General features: G+C 45.8%; 1 protein-coding gene across 1 annotated transcript in view; it reads right to left on the reverse strand.

The window, feature by feature from the left end:
• COL6A3 (collagen type VI alpha 3 chain) overlaps positions 1–9,280 on the reverse strand; it is a 49,192-nt gene extending 39,912 nt beyond the window's left edge. The window contains 3 exon segments of the mRNA XM_036387246.1: positions 3,357–3,959; positions 7,705–8,322; positions 9,193–9,280. Of these exon segments, the coding sequence (XP_036243139.1) occupies positions 3,357–3,959; positions 7,705–8,322; positions 9,193–9,280 (1,309 nt within the window).
• Positions 9,281–10,804: the final 1,524 nt, after the last annotated feature.

Here is a 10,804-nt window from a genome sequence, read left to right on the forward strand (position 1 = left end):
TCTTTAACAAACAGGTTCCCTGGCTTGCAACTTCCGAAACTTTATTATTGATGATGGCACAGGGACACAGAAAGGGCACAATTAGCTTTCCAGTGCCCTGGCTAAGTTTGAAGAAAGATGGTCAGGGAGGAAAAAGCCCTGTTGTGTGGCATTGGAACCAAAGCATCATGATATTTAATACAGTAAATATATTTTTTTAAAAAGTAGATATTAACAAGACCAATATGATTGTGATAACAGCATTATACATGATTATCATGATGCCTAACCTTAATACCATCTTTTAGACAAATCCTCTCACATCATCACCTCCCTGATTTCATGCCATTGATGTGAGAAAGGAAATTTTGAGCTGCTTCCAAGTTATGCTGGAGTGCTATGAATCATTGTGTTATGTTGGACTTGGGGTGTCCTTAGATCACTCACCCACCTAAGGGCTCCTGAGATGGGTTCAGGATTCAAGGAGGCAGGTCCATCACCTTCCAGGCTTACTGCCTGCTCCCACGGGGATCTCACACCCCCAGGGCAAGCAGTAGCAACCACTGCCTTGCCCTGCCTGGATGGAGAAAAGCAGCCCCCAGCCCATCAGGGCTCCTCTGCATGAAGTCTGTTTACTTTGGATTTCGACAAAGAACAAAACTTTGGCTGCAGTCCTCCTTGGCCAGCCACCAGCTGGCCATGGATAGCCGTGCTCCCAAAGGCTGGGTGCTGTCAGGTTTCTCACTAGGGGTGAGTGCCATGAGACTGGGCTGCCCCAAGGGGTGACTTGGAGCTGGGGGTGACATTTGTGACTCAGCTGCCCCTCTGCCCCCAGATGCTGAAAGACCTGCCTGCCTTGCAGAACCTCTGCAAATGCCTCTCATGGAGTCATGCTAGAAACAGTATAATTAAGGACCAATCGTAAAAAATGGAAGTTTAAAATTGCCTGCCATGGTGCTGTCAAGCATAAAATGATGAGGACATGCACAAAGCAAATGTGGTGGTGCCCTCCTCAAGCCACAACCTCAAGTGAGCTGATAGTGGTCTGCAACTGGCTGCCCAGGCTGTCAGAACAGAGCTATGCACAAAGCAACAAGGGTTTGTGTAAATTGTCCCTTTCCCAGAGCCATGATTTCCACCATTCATCCCTCCTCCTCAGTTACTCCATGGAGAAGAGGGCTGAAAACAGAAAACTTTCCAAATGGATAGCAAGGGCTGACATCTCTGCTTTGTGTGACCCAGGAGAAATGTCCAAAGCACATCCTTAGCTTCTCAGCAGCTAGAAACCCAAAAGTGGAGAGCCTGGAAACTTTTGACTTTTGGGGGAAATATCAAAGGGGCTTTAGAAAGATGAGGGAGGCTGGAAAAGAAGAGTTCCCTCGGCTTCTCATTCCTGTTGCAGCTCTCAAATCCTGCAGTACTTTTCCCTCAGAGGAATGCAAGAATCAAACCCAAAACACACAGGAAGAAACAACCCATGGTTATGGTTTGCATGGACACAATTAATGCAAAAGCCTTTGAGCAGGGCTGTGCACATCTCATAGGGTTTAATCCAAAGCCCTGTAAATCTGATAGCAAGCCTCCCAAGAATTTCAAAGGATTTGGGATCAAAGCATTGTATCTTTGACTCTCAAAGCTGGGAATGTTGGAGGGTGTCAGCACTGAACCCAGCCCGGCATAGTTCCATCCTCATTGCCATGTCAGCTGTCTGGTAAAGCTCCTCATCTAACTCCATCATCCAGGCTCCCCCAGTGGGTGAAGGAGCAAAAAGCCACTTTGGAACACCCCTTCAGCCCAGGATGAACAGCTGGCAAGCTAAAGTGAAGCAAGATGACTTCAGCATTTCATAGGAGCACTTGGCACCTCAGAGGGTTTGGCATCCCTTTTGGGCTGCAGCGTCTCCCAAACTGCTTTACACTGCAGCCTTCCAAGTTGTTGATGTCAATCAAGCAAACCAGTCAAAATTTATTTCCATGGGTGTCAGGGGAAGGAAATTCCCTAAAGATCCTTTGAAAATAATCTACTTCCCCATTTAGCACATCCATCTGTATGTAACTGTACAAGCTGACATAGCACCTTCCACAAATGAGCTGGCCCTTAAAGTGAGAAATATGCAAGTGGAGATGAAAAAAAAAGTACCAAAATTTTTTAATCTTGGCATTCAAACTGTTAAAAATCAGACAAGAGGAGAGAGATTTTCCACTGAGTTGCACAAATCCCAGTATACACATTTTAGCTACACATGCTGACTTCATATGATTTGGCTAAATATGGCTCTTGTAGGGTGCTACAAGAAGAAGTTCTTCATGTTCTTTACTGGAATAATCAAGGCAAGGTCATAAAGTGATCTTTAAGGCAATTTCCTCCCTTTGATTTGAGCCACAGGATAGCAATCATGTTTAGGCATGGATCAGCAAAGACATCTGGAATGCAGTTTTATATGTCAACATACACCATGAGGAACAGAGTGTACAGAACTCCAGACTGACAAGGGGATCCCACAAGTGCTGTTTGCATTAAGCATCCTGTTAATTAAGTGCAGCAGCTCCAGGCTGACCCCTTCCAGGGGCCTCTGCAATATGTCATATTGTGTCTTTCATAAATCACCTATTTGCCCCATAAATCCAGGTATTCATTATTCTACTGCACCTGAGCTGATGTTAGTCCAGAAGTAATGTCAATAGGACTTATGGGTGACAAAATAACCTAAGTGGAATATTAATACCTGCATTTTTAATTCCCATGGCCTCATGGAAACCAGCTGATGGATCAAAAGTAGGGATTTCACTCAGAAGAACTAAGGGCTGTTCAGTTTTTAAGTTCCACAACACAGGAATGCCATCCTTTTACCAAGGGCAGCCCAGAGCCTCAGTGAGTTGAGAAATTTTACTGTTTTAGCAAGCAGATAATTTCAACTCTGGTACATAGGGATCCATTTAGCATTCCTGGTACCTTCCTCAGCCACATTTTATGGTCATGACACTTCCAACTGACATATAATGTAAACTTACAGGGCATAAATATTTTTACAACTGGCAGTGCTGCAGTGTTTACTCCCAGGGTGCTTAGATATCTCGATAAGGATTATACGAGGTATTTTTATTATACCCTTTTTTTCTTATACTCTGCTCCTGTCTTTTAAAACACCCCACATGTCATGCCAGTTATTGCAACAAGACCTCATGGTTTTTGAGAGATAACTCACTGGGCCAATGAGTTTCTCCACAGAAACACTGCTTCTCCATAACCAGACCAGAGAAATTAATTGGAAAAAAAAATTAAGAATATTTAAAGCTTTAAATATGCTCGTAAAGCGTGCAAAAGCTCAATCATTCATCGATTCACTGAAATGCAAGGGTCCAGAAAGGCATACATACCTTCAGTCACAATGGTTGGGGCCGCTAACAAAATGAGTCTTTGGGCCACTCCAACAATGTTGGGCAGTAATAATTCTTGAAGAGCATCAAGGTTACGGATATCCAGGGCAGTATAGGCGAAGCTTCCATCAGTAGCAATCTGCTGCAGCTCTGCACTGTCAGCATTCAGGACCCCAATGCTAAATGAAAATATACCAGCTTGCTTCACCGCTAACAAGCCCTCTCGGATATCATCACTAGACTCTCCACCACTTATCAGCACTAAAATCTGAGGCACCGCTTCCTCTATCCTGCTGCCTCCCGCCTGGGTGAAGAGGTTCTCCACCACGAACTCCAGTGCCGCACCGGTGTTCGCCTCCTCGCCCCCGCGGAATCCGAGTGCCTTCACGGCATCCAGGACCTCCGCTTTTGTGGAGTAGCTGTTCAAAGAGAACTCGGTTCTGGGTTGATCACTATACTGCACCACCCCAATGTGTATCTGCTGAGCTCCAACTCTGAGGGTTTCAATCAAATTTACAAGGAAATCGCGTATGGCTGGAAAATTGACACCTCCGATGTTGTTTGATCCGTCAATAAGGAAAATTAGGTCAGCGGACTCTTGAGCTTTAAAAAAAAGAAATGCAAAAGGTGAAAGCATTAAAATGGGTGATTACATGCAGTTGTAACAGTGTTCTGACATGTTTCTTGGAAAACCAGTGAGAAACACGAAAATGAGAAAACAAAACAACGTGATCACTGAGGAGGTGACTTTTGCCTCTTAGTTCTGCATTCTGATTGAATATGAGCTCTCAGGCCCTTCCCAGCAGCATCCACAGCCCATCAAGGGAGGGCTTGAGTGGACACAACACAAGCCAGTGGCTGTAGTAACATGGGGTCAGCATTACTGGCATGCAAGGAGAAACCTCGGCAAGATACAGTTTTTGGAAATCTAGGTATGTTCCGTCAGTGGCCTGTACTGTCCAAATGTTTAGACAGAGCCAAAAGAAAAAGGTGGACTTTGGTGGCAATTCATGGTGAAGTTAGAGGGTGAGGAGGTTTTCATAATTTCTGCCTTCTATTTTTTGGGAGGAAAAATGCCAACATTTACTGGATGCAGGGAAAGCTTCAGCTTCTCTGTCATGATTCTGCTCTTTTGCTGGTTAAACACAGAAGCTGAATCTATGGGCTTCTCCCACCATGAATAAATATTATTTAAAACACATTTGTTAGGAACAATTGAAACGGTTTTCATTACTTTTTCTTGACTGTAACTCTTTCACCAGTTGCCAACATCCACCTGAAGTTATGTCTCTAGCAGGCTGACCCACACAGTTCTCAACCCAGGCCACGCAAAAATTGTGTCACTTTAAGCATTTTGCACAAAAATGGGTTGATTATTGCCAGAAGGTTCTGGTTTGTATTATTCATATGGATTCTGGGTATTCAATCAAGGAATGCAGAATCAGGTTAAAAAGGGTGATGAAATCAGTCATGACACAATTATCCAACTCTAGTTGTTGCGACCATACCCAGATGATCACAAGCATTTGCTGACAATATACACACACCAAACAAAGCTTGCACATGGCATGACCCTGGTGTTGAGGGGCAGTATTTTTGAGACTTACCAAAGCAGACCCAAAATGGTCTCTGCTCTTACTCCTTTTGACTAATTTTACCATTGACATCACCAAGAGCTGTATGCATGCAAAAAAGAGGGGGGGAAAACCCCAAAGCATGCTTGGATGTTTCCATGCTGTTACTCTCCACTCACATTAAGAACTCAAATTTCAGACTATTTACAAATGGCTGACAAGCAACATTTGGAAATCTCTCTGTCAGCTCTCAACTTTGGAAAGCCAAAGGTGAAACCAGCAGCAAAGGTGGCGTGTGGTTTAGCAAGGCCAGGAATAAACCCGAGATCTTTGCTATTAACCAGCACTGCCAGTAAATTATTTATTTATTGCCAATTTAGTTGTTTTTCCAGTACGTGTTTTCATAAACCAGGAGATTCAGATAATGCTGCAATTCCAGTGACAAAGGAGAAGGTCTCCAAGTCACCATCACTCTTCTGGATGCACTCAATGGCCAGAGGAAATCACCAGGGTTCAGAATTTCAAGGAGCTCCAGGATTTATTTTTCCATGGAGGCAAAATTTAGGGGTGCTTAGGCTTGGTTTTACTGAGCCATTTTCAGTTGGGATGTACACGTTCCACTTCACTGTAAAAATGAAAGGGAAACCTCACAGTGGTTTTACCCAGGGATGCTTTAGATAATCCTGGATATCTTTTTTGGAGGAACGAGATTCCAGGCACTAATGGGTTGCTCCCACGGAAGAGAAAATAGATATGAAACAGATGCGTTGGATAATTTGTCATCACTGCAAAAAAACCTTGTACTTCAGTGCACATTTATGGAACAAGCTGGTGTGGAGAACAAATAAAAAGCATGCTGGTTACACAACTAAGCAAGGAGGGTCAGATGAGACAGACAGGTCAGATTTAACAAATACTTCAGGGCAAACTCGGGGCTGACTGTTGTACTTACGTGAGTCAGCTCCAGGGACTGCCACAGACCAACAGTTTTGGTTCTCTTTACTAGAACCACTACAGGACTGGGGCTTTTTTACACTTTCATTCATCATTAGGGCTCATTTTTAACATAGCATCAATGGCAATTTTAGACATTTTAATGCCACATGTAGTAATCAGCTGAATAAATGACTTCTTAAACTCTTATGCAGATATTTGTACCATGTTTTGCACACTGTTTTCGTCCAAGGTTTAGGACCTGTAACATCTTTTCCCATGTTTAACAATACTCTGTATATCACCCATGCAAGTCACACAGGGACAACACTACAACAGTAGGATTAACTTAAATTTGTGTTATAGGATGGGAAGGAAATGCTTGCAAAAATACCTTTAAGCAGAAACAAACTTGTAAATGCATGAAATACACAAAGTAGGAATTTGGCTTTAAAGCTTTTAAGGTAATGTCTGTGATTCCAGATGTTTCCATTCAATGGGGTTGCCTGCTGGCATGGCCCAGAGGAGGACAGCCAGCTTCCAGAGACCAATTTCCCAATTGATTTCAACAGGGAATTTCACCGGGGTCCTTCACAGCTAAGATACCCAACAGCCACCGAAGTGCTGCCAGCAGGTTGGGTGTAACATTCATTTTCCACCAATATTGGTGTCATTTTCATAGCACTGGAGAGCCTTTTGTTGTGTTTGTGGGGCACCTACTCCCCTGTGGCTTTCCTGTGACCTGGACATTTGCCCTGTCAAGCGCTTTGCACGACAAAAAACACACATGAGCACGGCCTCTTGGTGTTGCTCGGTGCCATGCAGTGATGGAGAGCACCCAGTCGGACTGGCGTGAGGGTTAATCAGGCAAGACAACACAGGGGGATTAATGTCACACTGCCTCATCACACTGCTGTGGCCTTACGTCACCCCACAAGCTCTTGACCTTCAGATGGAGTCTCAGGAATAAAAAGAAAGGTTTGATCCCCAGGACTTCTGTTTTGAAAATCAACAAAGCTGCTCAGAAGGCTCTTGCCATGCTGGAATTTCATAAACAGAGAAGGGACAGAGGAAGACTGGTTTGGGGTTTTTTTCCAGGGAAATTGGGCCCTGTGTTGCTGTCAGTGCAGGTCTGTTGAAGCCAACGTGGTTTGCAGGGAGGTTTCAGTTATGGGAAGTGTCCAGTGCTCCAGCAGGTGGAAGCCATGGGCTTGTAGAGAAGAATTTTCAATCACACACCTTCTCCAGGTGCATGAGGAGAGAGGTTAAGGGACAGCTCAGGGGTGGGCCTTCAGCAGAGAAATTCCCCACCTAGCTTCTTTTGCTGTCTTCACCAATAATGTGACTTTCTAGAATGGCACACTGCCCAATAATGTGACTTTCTGGAATGGCACACTGCACATCTCCCTGTCCCCCCACCTGGTTCTAAGGGAACATCCATCCTGCTGTCCCCACAACCAGCAGTGACCTTCTCAGTCTCCAGAAGATTCTCTTTAGTCAGGGTCACCACCAGGTCTGGTGTGTTTACCCCCCATTTCCCCACCTTGTGAGTGAACAGGACAGGGCAATTTTCTAACTCTGCAGAGCTCCCTATGCTTGAATTTCCATGCCATATGTGCCAAAGGATGGCCACAAAGTGCCACTTCCCATTCAAGGATTCCTGTCCTGACTCCTGGCAGCCCTGGCTCAGTCTGCAAACAGCACCTCAGCAGCTGCAAACACGGGGCCACACGCTTCAAACCTTTATTTTTAAACCTCTGAACGTCCATCTCAGTCTTGCCCCTCCAGAGTGGCAATGCCAAACAGCGCAGCGCCAGCAGATACCACCAGTCAGCCATTACCTGTGATGTCTTTAACCAGTCCTTTGGCTCCAGCCTTTTCTGGAGTCATGGAGGAGCGGACACTCGCCACTAAGTCCCCAACTATGCCGTGGAGAGCGGTAAAATTCTCCAGGTTGAAGCGGTGCGTATCGAGGGGTCCGCTCGCTACTTCCCGCAACTCCCCTTCCACCGGCTCCTGAACGCCGACCGCAAACAGGTTTACATGGGCCGAGTTAAGGAGAGATGAGGGCAGAGCCACATCATCCCGGGGCTGTCCGTCTGTCAGCACTACAATAACCTGGGGCACGCCTTCACTGGCTCTGCTTCCCGCAGCTTTAGTGAGGTGCTTCTCGATTAGGTACTCTAATCCTTTTCCAGGCTCGGCGCCTCCCCCCACGTAAGTCATGTTGGCAATATGGGACAGGACGTCCTGGGTGGAGGGGAAGGTATTTAACTGGAACTCTGTGTGGGGGTTTCCGCTGAACTGGACCAGGGCAAAGCGAAAATCATTTCCTCCCACATCTAAAGCCTTTACAACATCATACAGAAACTCTCGAACGAGTTGGAAGTGTTCCTTCCCAACGCTCCAGGAGGAATCCACTAGAAATATTATATCAGCCACGGCAATGGTTTTGACAGCTTTAAAAAAACAGATGGGGATTTAGGATTTTCTATCGGTCAGCACAAGCATGACTCCTCCTACTCCTCACCCAAAACAACCAACAGCCTCCTTGGCATGGTGAAAGTGAAGCTCAGCTTCCCCTTATCGCCCACAGCAAAATGAGAAGTGCTGGAGAACAACCACACAGCCACCAGAGCCCCACAGGTGCTGGGGGACAGCATGCCACCTGCCCTGCCCTGCCCAGAGAGCGGGAGCCAAGGTGCTCCTGCCCTCCTACACTCTCACCCATGAGTTTGGACACCAGCCCTGAGCCAGACAGAGACACTGGCAGCTTCACCTTGTTAGTTCAGGCTCATTCAGCTTCTAGCTGCCCGTGTCTCTTGCATGGTTTTTGCTGGCTCCATGGTAGTGCTCAAGGAAGGAAGGACAGCTTAGTTTAAGCAGCCTGGGTGCTGGCATGAGTTTTCTGCATTTTCCCTGCTGTCACACTTGGTGACAGCAGGTCCGGTCCCGAAGGCGCCAGGACCACCCCTTTAAACAGCCTTTCTGCAGGTCAGTGGCAGTGCTCTTCTCACTGCTAAAAGCTCCTCCTACACATGCAGGGAGGGCAGAACAGCTCTGCCCAGGAGAAGACCCTCTCAGGACCACCCTGAGAGCAGGTCCCACACCCTGGTGCCCTGCAGAACATCCTCCATGGCACCAGCCAGTGGTCATGCTTGGGGAGGCACCGTGAGTGTTGGTCAAGGCCCGCGTCCCAAGGAGCCTCAGCAAGATGGGAGCTGAGGAGCAGAACACATCCATCCACAACATCCCACGGACATGCATGTCAAACACCAAACAGTGCCAAGTACAGGGCCAAAGTCAGGTGAAGCAGCCCGGGCTCTTACCTGCTTGCTGCTGAGCACCAACCGAGCCAAAGCCTGAGAGCAGGAGGCAGAACATTGCCACAAGGGGCAAATGTCGATGTTTCCTCATTTTGCTCTTTTATGAGTTTTCCTTTTATTCTGTTTTCTTTCAAAGCACCTGACGTGAGACCTAAGGGGAGGAAAAAAGGACAAATGAGAAATGACAGCAGTGCTAGCCAGGCACAGATGAGGTACGAGGTAGAAAAGCCAAACCATGTGGGTTTACAAGGCTTTTGTGGCACTTTGGCAGGAAAAAAATTGCTTTGCTGCTGGACAGAGTGACAACTCACAAAACTGACCTCTGTGGAATTAGATTATTTTTTTTACCTGTGCTGTCCCGGACAATATGTAATATATAGGAAAATGCTTAGGTTTCTCTACCAAAATACACAGTCCCCTCCCACCTGCCCTCCCTAACCATGGATGACCAGCTGATACATCTTTGCCAACATATTTCCTCTTGCTGTTGCCTTTTCTCACTTTATTTCTTCCAAACACCACAATAATTGCCCTGAACATCCCCCCTTGCCTCAGCTCACCTTTTCAGCTGTCCCAAATATACAAATGGAAATTTAAGCACTCTAGACCCAAGTGAGCCACATGATCTGGCTGCACAGCAAAAAGCCCTTGGACTCCCCCAGGCTCAGAGCCCTGGTTGTGGAATAGCCTGCACTGGGCTGATCATATTTTGGAAAGTCACCAAGAATAATATTTTATCTGCTGGAGCCAAAAATATATAAATTAAGCAAGTTTCTTATCTGTGATCCACCTGGCAAGCCTTCTGAAACAACGACTCCACCATGAAGGCTGTGTTTCTGTTGTCATAGAGATGACCAATTTATTATTTAATCTTCATTTCCAAGCCTACAGAGCAGAAACCAGCAAGGCTTGCTTAACTGGGAAAATATCCTCCCAAAAGGGAACACAGTGATTTAATACCTTTCATTCCCTAAAGGGGATCAATTACTCAAATCAGCCAAAAGTGACTCCAATACATCAAACTGCTAACCAGGTCATCATAAAAGAAAAAAAAAAAGTGATTCAATTTTCTTGTTAGCATCCTTGCCAATTCCATCAATCCAGACAGTTACAACCAAAACAAGAGCCTAAGAGGGCTAAGGGGAAGAGTAACTCTTATTTTTGAGAAAAACTGTGGTAATTACACTGATGGTTATTGCTGGCATGGCTGGGAACAGAACCAAGAGTTGGGAATATGGGAAAATCTGGACATAAGGAGCTAATCCCACTTCTGCTGTAGAGACACTCCTCAGGGATATCAGAGGGCAGTTCTATGGAAAGGAGGGGGCAACTTCCACCTGGTTTCCTGAAATCCAATGTGATCCTGACACTTCCTCTGGCTCCCTGTGTGTCAAAGCTGAGCTGGGGTCTGGTCTTTCTTGGAAGAAGAGATTTGCAGCATTTGGTCTTTCCTGTGCTCCAGGTGGAATTTATGAATGTCCTATAGCATGAGTCTGGGAAAAGCTCTCCTCTGCCTTTTCCCATAATAATAATAATAATAATAATAATAATAATAATTGGAGAGACATTGAACAAGCCCCCAGAGCCAGCACACAATGTTAATCAAGACATGACA

This window comes from Molothrus ater, chromosome 7, assembly GCF_012460135.2.
Source record: "Molothrus ater isolate BHLD 08-10-18 breed brown headed cowbird chromosome 7, BPBGC_Mater_1.1, whole genome shotgun sequence".
In the NCBI taxonomy this organism is placed as follows: Eukaryota; Metazoa; Chordata; class Aves; order Passeriformes; family Icteridae; genus Molothrus; species Molothrus ater.